This window comes from Armigeres subalbatus, chromosome 3, assembly GCF_024139115.2.
Source record: "Armigeres subalbatus isolate Guangzhou_Male chromosome 3, GZ_Asu_2, whole genome shotgun sequence".
In the NCBI taxonomy this organism is placed as follows: Eukaryota; Metazoa; Arthropoda; class Insecta; order Diptera; family Culicidae; genus Armigeres; species Armigeres subalbatus.
The window spans coordinates 28,630,796-28,650,972 of NC_085141.1; the positions used below are offsets into that span (position 1 = coordinate 28,630,796).

At 40.5% G+C, this 20,177-nt stretch overlaps 1 protein-coding gene and 1 long non-coding RNA gene across 2 annotated transcripts in view; one reads left to right on the forward strand and one right to left on the reverse strand.

Moving 5' to 3' along the window:
- Window positions 1-20,177, reverse strand: part of LOC134224014 (vitellogenin-3) — a 43,937-nt gene that overhangs the window by 20,110 nt on the left and 3,650 nt on the right. The window contains exon 3 of the mRNA XM_062703258.1: window positions 30-1,212. Within this exon, the coding sequence (XP_062559242.1) occupies window positions 30-1,212 (1,183 nt within the window). The remainder of the gene's footprint in view (window positions 1-29; window positions 1,213-20,177) is intronic.
- LOC134225404 (uncharacterized) lies at window positions 12,249-12,662 on the forward strand. Its single transcript, XR_009983235.1, has 3 exons — window positions 12,249-12,333; window positions 12,405-12,543; window positions 12,604-12,662. It is a non-coding gene; the product is annotated as an uncharacterized LOC134225404 (long non-coding RNA).

Genomic DNA, 20,177 nt, shown 5'->3' on the forward strand with positions numbered 1-20,177 from the left:
TTCCTTTTAGATCTATCGCAAAAACTTACTCAAGAACATATCGAAGTAAATCTTGACGTACTTCTCAAAACTGTCCGCAGTCATTTTGCCAGCAATGAATGTGTTGTAGATCATAGTTGCATAGCTCAGAACTGCTGCATGCTTGATGTCAGGTCGGTCGGTTCCGAAGCTGAGAAAAACCTCACATTCTTTGACCACTTCGAAGGACGGCTCGGACATGTAGAAAGGCAACGAAATCAATAGCTGCACTGCTGTTGCTGGGTTGACCTGCCGGTTGATGATCAAGTCGCGAGTCAACAATATGGTCGGTGACGTTCCTGTTCGTGGAATTATTTCCAGCAGAATGTTTCTAGCAGTCTCCTGCCGATACGACGTTCCCAGGTCAATTTCGTCGAAGAGCAGTTTTAAGGTTTCCAAGTCCATTGTTCCCATCAACCGAATGATTTCTGAAACCGTTTCATCATATGGCTCTTTCAGTTTTGAATCAATTGATTCCAAATTATCCGCCAGGGTATTCAGCAAATTACCCGTCTTTTTGACCAAGCTATCCATTGATTTGGGACTTCTTCCTCCGGTAGCTTCCGCATCCGGACTGACAAATAATATTGGACTGAATAGTAGTGACATGCCTTGGACGACATTGAAGATCTGATCAGGCCCGTCTAAGATTTTGTGCTCTTCATATTGCAGTTGAACTTTCGAGTACAAAAACTGCGGATAGTAAGACTCAAATGTACGTACATTGGTGCGCATGGTTCCATCCATTTCCAACAACATATAACGATACGGTTCAACCTTCTTCAGTTTGTAGTTCGCAATTCGAGAAGTGATAGCCTGCTTCTGCTTGTTCACTGTGCAAATGTTCAGTGGGATGTTGCTTCTTGTCAGATAGATAGCTCCCGGGTATATATTACAGCTACCCATATCGTAGGTTTTGGAAATTTCAAACACGTTGGACTTATTTACCACGAAGTATTCGGTTGGACAACTCCCGAAAATACCCTGCTCGTCTACCACGTACGCTCCCGGATTGTCACCATAGGCTTGAAGAAGCGAAGCCAGCGCCCGTTTGATATTGCCTGACCAGATGGGTTCATTTTCTTTGAATAAGACGCTCAGGACCGTACTGTCGTTAGCCAAAGCTACACGAAACGGCTCCAGAAGAGCCGTAACATTACTCTGGTCAGGAAACTGATGATCGTCTAACGAAATCTAAAAAATATATAAATAGAAAGTTAGGATGTTTCATATCAATGCACGTATCTACACGTAAATATCCACTACTTAACGCAAACATCAAAATTTAAAACTGCATTCCTTTTACAATCCAGCAGCGTTTGTTCTTGCATCCAACGGCTGAATATGAGATGCTATTCTTCGAAAGCTGTATATAAGATGGCAACCCCATCCCTGTGGATAGGCCAACAACCTACCGTAGGCCAACAACCTACTGCCCCTGAGACTTAACTAACCTTTCGAGAAACCATCGAAGAAAGATCGAGAACTGATATAACGGCGACGACTTTTGGCATGAGACAAAGGACATGGAATGTTTTAACGTTAGCTCAGCAAGGTAAGCTGGCACAGCTCACCAGCGAGGCACGGCATATGAAGCTCGGAATCCTGGGACTGAGTGTCCGTTGGTCCGTTTGCCAAACTCTATAGAACACAAACTACCCGATATCACGGACTATGCTACCGTAATCTGGAAAAGTGACGTAACAGCCATTTTACAACATGCATGTTTTCCATTTTTCTGTTAAAGAGCTCGATGAGTAGTACTCGTTAACACCATTCTTGGAAAATGGCGTATACGTCACTTTTTCAGATTACGACCATACTGCCATACTGTGTCTTGCGACGTCATGATCTTGGAGAAATTAGTAAACACTGTGAGCTGTTTGCAGAATTACGTGGCAATAACGACACGGTGTTTGGAGGATCGCTCTTTCCTCATCGATCAGCGTACAAAGTCACGTGGGTCTCTCGTGATGGACAGACTTAAAATCAAATCGACCACATGTGCATCAACCAAAAATGCAGACGGAGCCTTCTTGATGTCTGCAATCAAATCAAATCTGCAAGCAAGCGCTGGACTGGAATCCGGCAGGATATCGCAGCAGAAGCAGACTCAGGGGCTCGTGGCGATGTAGCATCAACAAAGAAATAAAGGAAGTCGACCGGAATCTGACTTGGCCCCTGGTCAAGGCTAAAGCGAGCACCGCTCAGGATGCAGATCTTTTACGTTGACCCTATGCACTATGTACCAAACTGACTGTCTATAAAACGCTCATTAGACGGACACGACACGACCTGGACGATGCGCGTGGAGTACCAACGCGTACTTGGAGTTTTCGAATGGAAAGCGCTGCGTACCATCTATAAGGCTATCTGACTTTTATCATCTTTCTCTTGCACGCGGACGCACGGGATAGGGTATGTTTTCATATGGAAACGCTTCCGAAGCCTTTCCGTATGAAAACAAATCCTATCCATCCCGTGCGCGTGCAAGAGAAAGATGATAAACGTCAGATAGCCTTATGGTGAGGTGCAGATGGCAGACGGTACGTGGAGGAGGCTAACGAGCCACGAGTTGGATCAGAAGTTGGGAGAACAGGGGAGAACCATCCATTGCTCGCACCGCAAAAATCGGAATTCTGCGGTGGTCCAAGCATGTAGCCAGAATGTTGGACAAAATGTTGGACAATAAAATGGTTCTCAACAACGATCCAATGGGCACAAGAAGGCGAGGTGCGTAGTGGGCAAGGTGGATGGTGGGCGAAGTGCAGCCATGGACCGAGCTGAATAGAGAAGACTTTTATGTATTGCACAGGCCATTCCGGCCTTAGTCTGTTAATAAAAAAAGTGGTTGGCGACGAGTATCCATAGACCGAGCTGAATGGAGAAGACTTCCGCAAATACAGTACACAAATAATAACAATTTTAACTAAGCTTTTCTTTTGTTATTTAAATCACTCAATGCAGATGCTCATATTTAGCAAATTTATCCTAAATCTACACAAAACTCATACCCAGAGCCGTAACATGAACTCTCAGCGCCCTCGACGAAACATTTATCAAGGAAAATAATATGTTGAGTATTTTTTATTTAGAGAACAATTTGGATTTTACCTTAAAGAGCTACGACTCAAATGTTTGATTGTTCAAAGATGCTTACTAAACATCCAGAAAATTATTAGCAATCTTTTATAATTTGACCAAATATCTTCTTCATCTTATTGGCATTACCCCACTGGGGCATTGCCGCCTCGTAGCCTAGTGTTCCTTATGCGCTTCCACAGCTGTTAACTGCGATGTTTTTGAGCCGAATTAACGAGTATATCATGAGGCTAACAACATGATGATATTTGTCGGAAAGTCGAGAAAATTTCCAACCCGTCTTTCGTCTGAATCACTAATAAACGTATTTGAATCTATTCAATCATGACAAATTCAACTATGGAGTCTGCGTTTCGGTTTCGGCCACTACTGGATCTAGTTAGATCAAAAAGTGTGTGAGATGGTCGATGTTCAGAGCTGTTACCGGACTTCTGAGTCGACTGAATAAGAACCTTGTTTTGGAGAGGGTAGGTTGATAGCCAGAATCGCCGTCAAACCCATTCGAATCAAGAAAAATCCAAAGCTGTGTAGCTGATTGGTTTTTTTTCAGAAACTACTGTACTCAGTTGCGTTAAAAACATTCAACTCTGGCGAGCATAATTCTAGTTTCTAATTAAATCGGATCAAGAGTAGTTAAACCCAACTTTGGAGTGGATCTGTCAATAATTCGAAGACACCGAAGACTATTGGCGTTAATATAATCCAATTCTGAAGTGTTTATCGGTAATCGGAATCACCATCAGACTTAATCGGATAGACTCTGGAATAGGTTGGTTGGCGGCCGAAATTGACATCAGACCTATTTGGATTGAGATAGTTCTAACTATGGTGTGGGTCCGTCGGTAGTTTGGCTGTCCTTTTGGACCTATGTTGTTGGGTCTCAGACTCAGACCGCATAGTGATTTCGTGCGGTTCTATTTTATCTTTGCTGAAGGAAGTTTTTAATACTACCCGAATATATTTTATTTTCAACAGTGCTTCTTGTAGAGAATAAGGCTTGATCAATAAATACTACATTATTCAAATTGATAAATAATAAAAAGACAGAAAAACAGAAACACCATCTTCGACCAGAGGTCGTACAGACTGAACACTTAACACCTAGACAACGGACAGGACATATAACATAACACCCAGTGGACCGGTGGAAAATTTTTCGATCACGAAAAGTTTCCTCCTTACCGGGGGCGGGAATCGAACCCACATTCCATACATAGCCCATGCGTCATGGCCCACATCATGGCTGCATCATGGTAGGCGTGGTTAAGTATAATAAACAGCACATCACCGTTGCAAACGCCAAACTGTAAAAAGGCGGGTGTCAACGGGGCAAGAGGACATCAGACACGCGACATGGAGCACACGCAGTTTGATCGAGCGACGTGATCGGACACGTTTTTGGCTTGTGCTCTCGCAAGTTGTTTTTCTCGTTTGGTTTTTCGTATCAGAGTGTGGCGCACATTGTTGCGTGCGGTTTTCGGTACCGCGAGTGACGATGAGGAAGCGGTAAGCAATGCAGCAAAGAAGCTGCTATCGAATAACGCCTACTACGGCTTAAAGGATGGCAATGCCGGTGACCCGCTGGCGAAGAAGAAGAACCGGAAGAAGACGATTGCCCAGCAGCAACACGACCAGCTTCCCGACCGTAAGGAACGGTGCCCTCCCCCCATTCTTCGTGAAAGGAGACACGCCGAACCTGTTGCCAGCTATTCGAGACATGATCTCGAACAAGTACATCCTTGGCACTTTTCGGTTGTGCTCAGAAGGGGTGAAGCTCATGGTCTCTAACAAGGCCTCTTTCGATTTCGTGGTGCAGTATATGAAGAGGAATAAATTGGAATACTACACCCACGACTTCCCCGGTACTGAACCACTTAAGGTAGTGCTACGCGGTCTCAACGATATGGAGGAGCAGGAGCTCGCTGAAGCGTCGCGGACTTCAACCAGTAGCGGTTCACAAAATCGCGCGGCACGATAAAAGCCGCAGGTACCGTGACCAACTGTACCTCGTCTATCTCGTGCATGGGCCCACCTCGCTCAAGGACCTGAAGGCGATTAGGGTGGTGAACAGTACCGTAATCGAGTGGACAAAATAAAAACCCGTGCATCGCGACGTCATGCAGTTCATGAACTGTTTTCAGTTCGGCCACGGTACCCGCAACTGCTTTATGGCTACCCGCTGCAACGAGTGTGGCAAAAACCACACGGCTTCGGGCTTGCTGCTGCCGCTGCATCGGTTCCATCCGCGCCACCTGATACCCAACTACCATCGGCTCCCAGCCAGTGGCCCCGCTTCCTTCCCCTGGATACCGTCGTCAGGACAACGAGCTCCTTCTGGCTGAAGGTGTTCCACCGCTCTAAACATCGGAGCAGCTAGTTCCAATTTTCACACAACTGGCATCGCGACTACGCGGGTGAAAAACACGCTTCGACCAGATCTTCACCCTGGGCATGTTCTTCATCAAAAATGGCTGCTAGGGTGGGTCTGGTCAATTGGAAAGTTTGCTCACTTAAGAGCAAAACTATTGAGCTGGTTGGTTTCCTAAACGAGAGGGAGATCGATGTGGCTTTCATCACGGAAACACGCCTAAGGTGCCTGCCAGAGTAAACGCGACGAGCGATGCGATGCGACGCGACTCATGTAAAAGAATAACAATCATTATCAACAGGCTGTCAAATTGCACTGTCGCGTCGCGTCGCATCGCACGTCGCGTTTACTCTGGCTTGCCCCTAAAGCTCGAGGTGATCATATATATTCGGGACTTCCGTGTGGTGAGACTCGATCGGCCAAACTCCAGGAGAGAAGGTGTGGCCATCGCAATGAGAAGCAACATCGATTGCTGTCTGCTACCAACTCTCCAACTCAAGTTCATCGAGGCCGTTGGGGTAGAAGTTACTACTTCCGTTGGGGTCATCACTCTCATCGTGGCATACTGTCCAACACTAGCCAAGGAGATCGATGGGACATCGGCCACCCTCCGCAGAGACATCATCAAACTAACGCGGCGCCAAGGGCAGTACATCATCGCCGGCGATCTGAATGCAAGACATCAAGCCTGGGGAAACTCAAAGAACAATCGGAACGGCATGATCTGGAGTAACGATCTAGAAGAAGGCCATTACACCATCCTGAACCCGGACTCACCCACCCGTTTGAGCAGATCCGGGGTACATTCGACGCTCGATCTGTTCATCACGAACATGGATAACCAAATATCGCAACCGGTCGTCTGTCAGGAACTGAGCTCCGATCATTATCCGGTAGTGGCTCTTCGATCAGCCGACACCAATTCTCCAGAAGGAATTATCATCGAGTAAACTGGCAGCGGTTCCAACAGATGATTACGTTATTACGAGGTGCATCCGGAGACGCCGGAAAGTATCGACCGTCAGCTGTGCGCCATCGAGAAGAGGCAATCTCGGGTAAGCAACACCCTAACCATCGACACTCTCACCAAAGATCTCATTCGTCTTCGCAACGTGGTTCGCAGACAGTATCAACGTACTGGGCTGCCTGCACTCAAAACCCGTTGCAATCGCATGACCAAAATCATCAAAGCCAGAATGGTGGACCTTAGAAATAATTATGTGATCCAAACTCAATTTGGATTCCGACGCCGTCGATCAACTGTACACCAACTGACCCGAGTCACTAACGTCCTCAGACGGAACAAGTTTGTCTCAAAAACATCCGCCATGGCCTTACTCGATGTCGAGAAGGCATTTGACAATGTATGGCATGATGTCCTGGTGTACAAACTACAATGCTACAATCTTCCCAGCTACCTGGTGAAAATCATCAACAATTACCTGTCGGCAAGGACATTCCGGGTCTCAATCAGCGGAGCGAGTTCCAATGCGCAAAATATTGTCGCAGGCGTCCCCCAGGGCAGCATCCTCGGGCCCCTGCTTTTCAATCTATTCACCTCCGACATGCCAGAACCTCCAGTAGGCGGCATTCTGTCTCTGTTCGCAGATGACACTTCCATAGTCTATAACGGTAGAGTGATCAGAGCGCTAGTGGCAAAACTTCAACGAGGCCTGGATGCCCTGACAGAGTACTTCATCAGCTGGAAGAATTGTATCAACGCGGCGAAGACCCAGGTCATCATCTTCCCCCAATCCAAATCCCCCAGACTTGTTCCACCTGAGGATTGTAAAATCACCCTTAATGGCACATCCGTGGAATGGGCCGATACTGCTGACTACCTTGGCTTGACCCTCGACAGCAAGCTTATTTTCCGGCAACAGGTTGACAAGACGGTGACAAAGTTAACGTTCTGTTAAAACTGCTGTACCCTTTGATCGACCGCCGGTCGTCATTTCCCTGAAGAATAAGCTTGCTGTCTACAAGCAAATCGTCCTCCCTGTGATCGAATACGGCATGCCGGTCTGGGAGAGCTGCGCCAATACTCATCAACTGAAACTCCAGCGAGTACAGAACAAATTCCTGCGGATGATTTTGAACACCCCTCCCAGGACTCGAAATTCTGAGGTCCATCGTCTGGCAGAGATGAAAACACTCGACGAACGCTTTGAGGTGTCGAAGGAGAAGTACAGGGTCCGTTGCCAAACCTCGGAGCAACCCATGATTCGGGATTTGTTCCCACGCTAGGTTATCAAATTTTGTAAATAGTAGTATAAGTGTACACTCAGGAAAATCGACACATACTTTATGGCAAAAATCCATGTATTTCGGAATATGCATATCATGCGTCGGCACATACTTATTTGCATACAAATTCACACATGGATACTATGACCCACATGGATAGCACAGACAAACAGACATAATACTCGTCAAATTTCCATCGTTCACTGGTTTACTGGTCAATTCAAATAATCATTAGTTGGCCAATCAATCACTCGAGGCGCGCGCATCGTTATTGCTCGAGTTTGACGTTTGCTCACTACCGCCATCTGGTTCATGATTTGCCCAACTAACTGAAATCAACAGATGTCGTTAGTGTTTGAACGACGATGAATTTGATGAGTAAATGTTCAATGTGTTATGTCTGTTTGTCTGTGTGGATAGTATGTGTGAACACTCATGAAATGCATGTGGGCGCATGGAATATATGTGTCGAAAATATGGAATCCATTTCGCTACCCCCATTGCAAAAATCCATGTGTGAACTCATGAATATAATGCGGAGTTTTTTGTGAGTGTAGGATTAGTTAGATTATCAAATTCCTGAAAGCCTGCGCCTCTTCATAGCCATTATGAAATAATTGATCCCAATTCAAATAAAATAATTAAAATTATGACTAAAGCTGAAGGGAAAAGATTTTTTTTACTACTAAATAGGGCAAGAGGTGATTCTTACAACGGATGGCGTGACGAACGCATCTTATCAAGAATATCAAGATTGCAGATTTATCAAGAGCATTGATCGGCGTGAAATTAAAAAAGTAATTCCGCATCGTTCTCCTTTCCACTCAAATGGCGTGAAAAAAGAGAAGGGTGTAACACAAGGCACAAGCATACGGTTCGTGCAGGCACCCGATGAATTAAGGGCCAAAATGACGACACTTCTCAACGTTATTTGTACCTACTGATCCCGTTACGATCTTTGCTTGGTGTGCGATGTGGTTTGCGATCGTTCCTTCGTTTTACATTGGACCCGTTTGCGAAAAGCGGTGGTAATACAGCAGGGACACCGTTCTGGGAAAAAACCTCTTAGAAGGTCACGTCTCCACGCTCAGCAATGAGCATTAATAAAAACAAGAGGAAAGGTGAATCTCTGAATTATCCAATTCCTCATAAGAAACAAGGTCTCAAGACCGTCCTACCAAAGCGCAGAAAAAATAGAAGGAAGCTGTAGACTTCAGATATTCCTTTTAACTCTAACATTGAAAATAATTCTTCTCCTATCGGACTAAGCAATCAGTTCGATTTGATTTATGACAAGTTGAGCAAATCGAATCTACCTCTAGCCCAGGTTATTCGATCTAGCATGAGCATGAGCATGCATGAGCATGAGATGATCGTACAATTCGTAGTTGCTACTCCGTGATTGACCAGAACTAGCGGAATTGCACAGGGAACCAACAGATGGGACTTGGGATTAGCTCTCCATCCTCAATGTGCAAGTTCCGAAAGCTCAACTTTGAATGGGTCAATAACGGCGCCGGCCACGTCCTTACGATCATCGAGGGAAGGGAAGGAATGTTGTTGTAACAACCGTTGTTTTAGAGACCGACGAATCGTCTGCATCTCTACGGTTGTTACGGGAAGGAGTATTGTAAGTAGGGAGAGGAAGTGTCATTACTTAGATCAGGATTCACCTTGGTAAGTGATGTAATCCAAGTAACTAGCATGTTAATTTTGACGCGAGAACAAAGTAAAGATCAGTTACGACGTATTTTGTTGTGTCATTGTTCACCCAACGTAAGGGCAGACAATCAATCGCTCCGGTAGAGCTATTGTTAATTTATCTTTTAACTGTCCGCGATAATTAATAATCGTTGTAATTGTAATAAATAATAATAATGAATATGAACATCGAACGCGAGGAAAAATAATCAATATAAAACTTAGTTTTTTTTCTCATACAGAATAAAATAACAAATATAGTTATATCGCTTTGTACGTTCATGCACCAGAAAGCTAAGAACCATGTACTGTATTGAAATGCAAATTGGTTTGTGATTACTCTTACATAATCTGCCCCGGAAAATTGTATGCTGGGTGTTTCTGTAATTGCAATATTACGTGGTCCCGCTCAGGAAATGACGTACCGCACATAAGAAAACATCACAATGTTATTTATTCACGTGAAGTTTTGAGCAAATCAACCACTTTTTTGATTTGTTATAAATTATTCAGAATACATCAATTTACGAGAAAGATCAAACATTTTTCATTAAACTAATCTTCAATGAAAGCAACATGCGAAACAGCAGCAAATAGAATATCCATTACGTAGACGACCCTTGAAACTATAGCCTAATGATTGCTTCTATGTATTCCTTCACACCATAAGACTAAACTATCTCGCATTTTGTTTTAAAAACTCAATGTCATCAAAATATTTCTATCATGCTGACTGCCATGGAACATTATTAACTAAAAATTTGTAAGTGCGTTGCTAATTTCCATTTGATTAATAAAACTCAAACTTTTATAAATCATTCAATAAAAATTTACTAATCAGACGAGTTAAAGAAGAGACAACTAAAATCGATAGAGAAGATATCGATTTAGAGAGACATTTTTCCAAAACATAACAAATTAAGAACGAAAACAGTATGACTTATTGATGATTTAAATTCATGTTTTGGCGTTGAACATCCGTTCAAAGAGGAGATGAGAATGAAATAGCCTACCACTATATTACTGATGTCATCAATATAGATGAAATGTTGAATTTGTTACCTTTATGGGAACTCCCAGTTATGCCAACACTAACCAGTTTGATTAGTTCTTGAAAATGAGATCCTGATAAATCGTGTATACCGTAATCGTCGCCATTGATGTGGGCTTGCATTCTTCTTGCAACATCAGATAATTCACTAATTTAGCTCCAATAAATTGGTGCGAGTGTTAAAATGTGAAGTCTTCTATTTTGTACATTTAATATTATTTTCCAACATTTGGAACACAATTTTGACGGAGAAAAAAAGGCCTGCCATGCTTACTGAGACTCTCCAAACTATTTGCGTTGCGTAATTAAATAATTTTCTCAATTGGTATTGTATTGGGTGATGTGTGATTTTTAAAAACGTTTCAAGCTATTTCCGGAATGCTGGAAGTGTCCTAAAACTCCTTTAAGGCTTTTGATATTCCGGAACATTCCGGCTTGGAATGCTAATATGTAGTTTTATACAAAGTTCACGTCATTTTATAATAAACGTATGAAGAATCTCTGGATTATCAGGAAAATTAAATATGTATTATGAAGATAGTATGTAGAACAAAGATATAATGAATATGATATAGCGTGACCGTTAAGAAAGCTTTTTTTAATTATTAGAAATTACATTGAACCACAATATGGTGATGATTGCTTCAGACATTGGGTTATTTCCTTAGGAAGAACAATATCAGTGTCTGTCACATCTGAATCAAGGCCAATTTAAAAAAAATGAAGCAAATGTTATCAGCCTACATTGTACTCTCATGCTGTGCGCCACTATTAACAAGATTTGTTATGATAATATCAATAACGAAGTATTATTATTTCAACAATACTTCAACAAATGAGCTTTTTGAAAAAGCTCGATCGGTTTCAATCCAAACATTAAAAAGAAACCTCAGTAGGTTATGATGACAAAAAAATAATATTAAATATGTTTCTTGAAGTCACAGCAATCTTTATTTACGTTCCCGATGCAAATGCTGCTCGATAGTTGTAATATACTTTATGTCGAACGGTTGTACGTTGCCGAGCATAAAGGTTCCCCCAAACACACGCGTCGCGATTCTATCGCTTGGCGACTACGATTCAGTCGCCGTCGGTATGGAAGCGTAAACGGAACATTCCTGCAGCGATCCAACGATAGAATCGCGGCTACTAGCTGTCGCCGTCGCGGCGATGAAATCGCGTAGGTGTGAGGCAGCCTTAATGATTAGTCATCTGTTATTGAGAGTAACATCGTTTTATCTTAAAGCACCATTATATTCCGTAAATGGACAGTTAGTAATACAAGGTCTACTATCACAAACTAGCGGATGTTATAATTTCTTATATTTCTGTAAAAGAACCTACCAAAATCTATATAAGAACTAGGCATATGCGAAATTCCAATATTACACAAATATTTGTATAAAACCTTACAATTCTCCGAGCATTCATTGCAATACCTGTATAAAAAGCTTACATTTTTTGTATAAGTATATGTCTAGTTCTTATAGAGATTTTATTAGATATTCAGAATTATAAGAAAATCTAACGTCCACTGGTTGGGGACATAATTCTATATTCGTACCAGGACATTACCGTCCGTCCTGCCTCTGAAGTCCGGGATCGTACCCAAATTTAATCATTCACTTTAATGGTTTCGATTTGTAGCCACGTATCTGATTATATATTATATTATACATATGAAACATTTTTGCTGCCTAAAAAGAAATAAGCATTTTGAAATGTTCTGCCAGTTTTTCTTGTAAACAATTTGCGATACATTGAAGTTCCAAAACTTCTGTTCTCGCATATTTTCATAAAGAATCTGCACCGAGGATTGTGAGTAACAATGTTGCGGTCCAACAAGGTAGGTTTTGCGAGTTATTGTCCGTTTTTGAAATACTGTTTTAATCTGCTTTCGACTACTATTTTTTACAGCGGCTGATAGTTTCCCGAATATACGACGGATTTAAAAAAGAATGATAGTTTCTGCAACATGCGAGCAAAACTTCCTAACTTTTGGAAGTCTGGAGGGTCATATCATTAGTATGTATAGTTAACAAATAGAAATATTTAGGTAAGTAAATTATATACAACTAACTTCATAATTTTAATATTAAAAATAATTCTGTTTTAGATTGACAATTACGTTCTCTGCTTCGTTGGAATGCAGTTTTCGCCTAAATTGTTACTGAAATCCAGTTAAAAATAATTGTTTTAAATAATAAACGAATAAAAATAAAAACATTGTTTTAAATTCAATGAAAATTTTCAAAAAGAAAAGCCATTCAAAACAAAAATAATGATTTTTGAAATAAACATCGATCTCTTGTTGAATCAACAATACTATTGTAATCCATCGAAGCTTTCAAAAAAGCTTGTTAAAGCTCAAGCTTTCCAAGCTTCCATACAAACAACAATATTGGATTGTTGAAACAACAATAATTCTTATTACCGCCAAAACAATGCGAAATTCTTTTTGAATTTATGTCAACAATTATTGTTTTTAAAATAGTTTTTTCTGCGTGTAGTTTTCAACTATGTACATTAATTTTAATTTCAATAATGAGTATAACGTATGTGATGAATGTAATGTATACAATAAAAATAATCCATACAACATTACCCCCCTTTTGTGCAATTGAAGGATTGTCAATCTGGTGCATTGACAATCTGGTGAAGAATTGATTTTCGGTACATTCCAGTCTATTGCTAATAAAATGCCAATAAAATAATACTACCGTGGACCCCCGATAATTTGAACGGTACCTCATTCAAATTAACGGGGTTCATTTTTAATTTGAATTTCTGGTTACTCTATTTGCATCAGAAAAACTGGTTTCTGGCTGCTCTCTTTGGTGGTTTGTTTTGATTCTGTATTCCGTTTCACGATGTTCTCTAGCCCAGGTTATTCGATCTATGCAAAAAAGCAAAGGATTCCGCCAATTGTGGTATCTGTTGCCGAGTTTCCTGGCTTCAGGAATGAGATTTTGAGTAACCTTTAGGGGATCAAGGTTTTATTTAAGATTGCCAGGAAGGGTGACTTTGCCGGGATCCTTTGACGATCGCAAACGTCCTCTTCAGTGTTTAACTGAGAAGCGGCATAAATACTTCACGTACGACGACAAAACTGAGCGATTGTCCAAAGTCGTCTTGAAAGGTCTCCCCAGTGATGATAAACCACTGGATGAGATTAAAATTGAAATTTCTGAATTACTTGGATTTTCACCAGTTCAAGTAATTAAGATGAAAAAGAAATCTCGCTCTGGTACTTCCCAGAGAAGTATTTCTCAAGAATTTTATTTAGTTCACTTTAACAAATAAATAAATTTAAATGTGCCAATTGTGGTCATAAATCCAATTTCTGGGAATGCCCTTCACGCAAAAAAGTGTTGTATTCCCGTGCAAAATTGATGACGGAAAATTCGAATAGGATCCCAGATTCGCCGGGTAAATATATTGTTAACGCTCAAAATCCGCAATCATTTGCCGGTCGAGCAATTGATACCCACCACAATCAACGAACAAATTTTGCTCCTACCTCTCACCGGCTAATAGTTCGTCGAATTCTAATTTTTCAAACATGCTTACCTATGTAAGCATCGCTGCAGGAAGGCGAAATTTCATTTCTGAAAATTTACCTACAATGAATGATTTCCATACCTAAACATTTTTTAACGGAAAATAACGTTCGTTCTGACGACTCAGGTAGCATGTCTGCTTTCGACTTTGATTTTCTAAATGAACAATTGCATCACTTGATTGATGCAATGTTCAAAGCAAGTACCAAAACTGAAGCTGTTCAGGTTGGTATCAAATTTACTCATTTTTTATTGGACTTCGTTTTAATGGATCCAAATAATATTTAGAAAATTTTAAATTGGAATGCCCTCTTTTTAAAGGGTAAGGAAGATAAATTATAAAACTTGTTACCGTTAAGACATTAAATCCTAAATTTTCCATTAAAATAACGTATATACAACCAAAAGAAATATATTATCTATGTTTTTGAGTAAACTTAAATAAACTAAAACTAATTACTAAACAGCATGCACACCTCAGAATTGGGTAAATTATAAAGTAACACTAAATTAAAAACATAATTTGTAAAGCCATATCATTACACCATACACTGAACGCACTGTTGAAAAGCAAAACGGGATGCCAGATGAGAAGTTGTACCAAATAGGAAGAGCGGGATGAAAAGAGTGGGAATACAGAAAAAGAGAGGATACTAGGGTCTGGACTACTACGTTTGCTGGCCTGCTTCCTTTTCCATTTCACACTTCGAGCAAGTCGCAGTCTTATTGGAACGTGTCTGTAAATTCCAAGTTTAAGTGGTGGAAAAGATTCTAAAAGACCTTTTATCACGTAGCAAGTCGTGAGTTGTCGTGAACCTACAAACCCTAATCCCGAAGGGCATTGATTAGGTCGAATCAGTTATTCATATTCAACCTTATCTAGACGACCCTAGTTCCTAACCCCACTTCTGTATCCAATTACCACATGCTCAGGACCCAAACGGTTATCGAATCAAATTCGGTTCATTAAGAGGTCTAACAGACTTGAGTGAGCTGCCTCGCGGTTGTACGCAGTACCAGCAAGCTCCAGGAGGCGCGACGAAGTCCTACGACTACGGCCAAGAACTACCCCGAAGGCATCCGGAATCCGGTGAACCCGAGAACTACCTCTCCATACGGTGGCCGATTGTAGGCGTCATCTGGGACCTTGAAGGCTTCCCGTTAATACACTCCGAGGTCACAAGGAGTCGAAGCCGTAGCCAAGCTTAAGTGGCGTGACGAAATCCCCCGAGTACGGCCAAAACCGGTACTGAAGGCCCCTGGAATCCCGTGAACCCGACTACCCATTCCCGTTGTGTCCACCAGTAGGCGTTATCCGAACCACGAACGCTTCTGGAAACGCTGCCAAGTAACCCACGATAGGTGCAACGATCCACGTGGCAGGCAGAAAACATCTACGGTACATGTCAGCAGTGCGTAGCCGGCCGGCTCCGTTCCCATTCCTACACTCACACACACACCAATCTGTAAGTGGCAAAATAAATCATCTAAAATTCCAAAGTATAGTGTTATACCCAATCCAAGTGAAAGAACTCTTGAACAGCAGTAGTAGCCGACCCTGAGAGCAATAGAGCTTAAGCTCTGACTAGCCGGTGCCCAGGGATTTAGCAGGGTCCATCTGACCCGCAAGTAACAAACTTCCTATCAGTTCATAATGTGCACATTGTCATCATAACTGAAACATATTTAAAACCTAGATTCTCTGTCGAAAGAGATCTAAATTATTTTATTTACCGAAATGATCGTCTTGACAACGCCTGTGGTGGGGTCGCCATTGTCGTTATAGACGTATCAAACATAAATTATACACCCAACCGGCGGTTGTTAGATTTTCTAACAATTCTGTATAAGAATCTAACAAAACCTGTATAAGAACTGGGCATATGCGAAATTGTTAGATTCTTATACAAAAAATGTAAGCTCTCAAACAAATATTGTTAGAAAAGCTTACAAAATTTTTAGATTATTATACAAGACATGTATAAGAATCTAACAATTTCGCATATGCCCATTTCTTATACAGGTTTTGGTAGATTCTTATACATAATTGTTAGAAAATCTAACATCCGCCGGTTGGGTGTATTATATGTGCAGCTCAAAACCGAATTCTTGAACTCGCGAAAATCAATCCTATTAGTCGAAAGTTTCATTACTGCGCATCTGGTGCGCTGTATAGCGCATCTGTTTGCGAACAATGTGCACTAGTTGCGCAATGATGCGTTATAAGTTGAACGCGAATAAAATCGATTTTCGCGAGTTCGAAATTCGATTTTCAACTGGAATCATAATATTCTTCGTTTTAAACCAAAGTTTTCGAAACCTTGGAGGTTTCTGTTGAAACAAATTTTGGACAATTCTCTTTTATTGCTGCCTACTTGCCTTTCCAGTGCAATGGGCAGCAAAGGAATTTGCTGAGAGCTGATCTTCAAATTCTAACTCGCAACAAATCCAAATTTTTCATAATTGGTGACTTCAATGCCAAACACCGTTCATGGAATAATGCTCAAAGCAATTCCAACGGCAAAATTTTATTTGAAGATTGTTCTGCGGGATATTATACTATTCAATATCCCAATGGCCCAACTTGTTTTTCATCCACTCGAAATCCTTCGACAATTGATTTGGTTTTAACTGATTCAAGTCAACTGTGTGGCCAATTGGTAACTCATGCTGACTTTGACTCTGTTCACCTTCCTGTGACATTTGAAATCTCACAAGAAGCCATTAATAACTAGTCAACAGTGTTTTACTCCCTTCAACCATTCTCAGTGTACTTCAAAGCGCTGCGTACGCTGTGTACTTCTGCGCTGAATTCAGTCATGTATTCAGATTTTTTGTAACACGTCCAGTTTTTGAGAAAAACGGGTTTAAATTCACAAAACTACGTATTCTTATGGGAATTTGTTTTCTCTGTTCTGTAAAGCTGGTTTTCGGTTTATAACTTTTAAAAAGAGGTTTGAATTATATAGAAGAAATCGTACAAGATCTAAGTAAGTTGTTGAATCTTATTTGACACGTTCATTTGTTGCGAAAAACGGAATTTATTTCACAAAAGTACGTATTTTCAAAGAAATTTGGTTTCTCTCCTCTGCAAAGCTGAATTTCGGCTCCTCACTTTTAGAATAAAGTTTGAATTTGGTTAAATGGGTCTTGTAGAATGCATGTGGGTTGTTGGATTTCATTTGGCACGTACATTTGTAAGTGCCAAATGAAATTCCGCAACCAACATGCATTCTACAAGGCCCATTCTACAAAATTCAAACTTTATTCTAAAAGTGAGGAGCCGAAATTCAGCTTTGTAGAGGAGAGAAAACAAATTTCTATGAAAATACGTACCTTTGTGAATGAAATTCCGTTTTTCACAACAAATGTGGCAGGTCGAGAGTGCCAATAATTTTAGTCTAGGTCTCACGAGTCCAATTGAAGATCAGGTTACACGGAGCTTCGAAGACTTTCTCAACCAAGCGAATGTTTTTGACCCTTCGTTGGGAACTAATTTGGATGAAGTGAGATCTATTACTAGAAAATTTAAAAATATGAAAGCCCCGGGTGATGATGGTATTTTCTACATACTTATCAAAAAACTTCCTGAGAGCTCTTTATCCTTTTTGGTTAATTTATTTTATATTGTGGCAATATGAGCAATTTGGTTTTCGCCATGGGCATTCAACCACCCATCAGTTATTACGAGTTACGAATTTAATTCGGCTCAACAAATCTGAAGGATATTCGACTGGAGTTGCTCTTCTTGACATAGAGAAAGCATTTGACAGTGTTTGGCATGAAGGTTTGATTGTAAAATTGAGGAATTATAATTTTTCTCTGTACATTATTAAACTGATCCAAAATTATTTATCAGATCGCTCACTTCAGGTAAACTATCAGAATTCCAAATCTGATAGATTACCTGTAAGGGCTGGTGTCCCCCAAGGCAGCATACTGGGGCCCATATTGTATAACATTTTTACTTCTGACTTACCTGATTTACCACCAGGGTGTCAAAAATGTTTGTTGTGATTGTGACACGGGCCTTTCTGACAAAGAGCGAAGCCTTCGTGTCATTTGCAGTAGATTGCAAAAAAGTTTGGATATTTTCTCCACTTACTTGCGAAAATGGAAAATTTCCTGAATGCTTCCAAAACTCAGCTTATAATTTTCCCACATAAGCAGCGAGCTTCTTATTTGATACCTTCTAGCAGCCATATTGTCACTATGAATGGGGTTCCAATTAATTGGTCTAGCGAAGCTAAATATTTAGGACTTCTGCTGGATCAAAAATTAACTTTTGAAAGTCACATTGAAGGCATTCAAGCCAAATGTAACAGAAAATCAAAACTTTGTCTCAAGAACAAACCTTTGGTTTACAAACAAATTTTTAGAACTGCCATGTTGTATGCTGTGCCAATAGTTATTTGATTTGTTATAATAGGACTAGTTGCTGCAATACCAGAAAGAAGGCACTTCAGAGAATACAAAATAAAATTTTGAAAATGATTCTGAAGTTGCCTCCGTGGTATAGTACTAATGAACTTCATAGAATTTCTAATATTGAGACATTGCAACAAATGTCCAACAAAACAATTTCCAATTTTAGACAACAATCGTTGCAATCTTCTATTGCAACGATTAGCTCCTTGTACCCTTAGTATAAATTAGGTTAGGTTTAGACGATCCCCACCAGTGCGTAAATAAAGCCAAAATAGCAACCTCTATCATGACGCGAACTCGCACCGGTCGTTGGTAAACGGGTTTGGGAAATGTAAACGCAACCTTCGGTGAATAGCGAGTTGGCAAATTTGGCGACCCGCTCCAACCGTTGCCAAACCATCACACGGAAATATAAAGTAACCCATAAATAAAAAATATGCCGTCTGCTGAAAAATTGTTCGGGTACTCATCATCAAAACCATTGTGATGGAGGTCAGTTTAGTTTGGATTTCAACTGGTTGGCGGCGCTAGTGCATATGAAATAACCTGATAGGTTAGATATCTCGAAATCTGGAATTTTTAGAATATTGGCGTCTTCTACAAAGTTGTTCGGGTGGTCAAAACCATCATGACGAAAACAAGTTTAATTTGAAATACAACCGCTTGGCTGCGCTAGTGAATTGGAAATAACCTAAAAGGTTAGATATTTCGATAGTTGAAATCTTAAGAATATTGCCGTCTTCTACAAAATTGTTCGGATGATTAAAATCATCATAACGAAAGCAAGTTTAGTTAATAATACAACCGCTTGGCTGCGCTAGTGTATTGGAAATAACCTGAAATGTCAGGTATCTCAAAATATATAATTTTTAGAATATTGCCGCCTTCTACAAAGTTGTTCGGGTGGTCAAAACCATTATGATCAACGCAGGTTTAGATTAAGATATAATCGCTTGGTGGCGCTAGTGTATAAGAAATAACTTGCTAGGTTAGATATTTCGAAAACTGAATTTTTTAGAATATTGCCGTATTCCACAAAGTTGTTCGGGTGGTAAAAACCGTCATGATGCAAGCAAGTTTAGTTTTAAACAGATCGCTTAGCGGCGCTAGTGTATAAGAAATAAACTGATAGGTTAAATATCTCAAAATCTGGAATTTTCAGAATATTAACGTATTCTACAAAGTAACTTGCCATAAGACGAGTTCGTACAATTCCATTTAATTCCACCACTTGGTTGTACCTTTGACAGATACTACAGTAAGACCATCTTCAGTGTCTCGTATTTGACTCGATTCGACTCAACTCGAGCGCAAATTAGTATTGCGGTTTCAAACTAAACTTCTGGTTTTGATTGTTAAATCTTACATAATAACCAACCTAACAGATAATTCGGATAACTTTGTAGAAGATGGCCACTACGGATTTAGAAATATTTAACCTAACAGGTTATTTCTCATACACTAGCGCCGCTATGCCTATGAATTCCAAACTAAACTAGTCTTTATTATAAATGTTATGGCTACCCGAACAACTTTGTAGAAGACAAAATCTTTCTAAGTCTTATAGATCTCGAGATATCCACCTCACTAAATTATTGCATATAAGCTAGCGCCACCTAGCAGATGTGTGTCTAGCTAATCGGATAATCACAAAATGCATTACGCACATATTTATATTACAAAAGTTGGAGCGCGTTCTGAA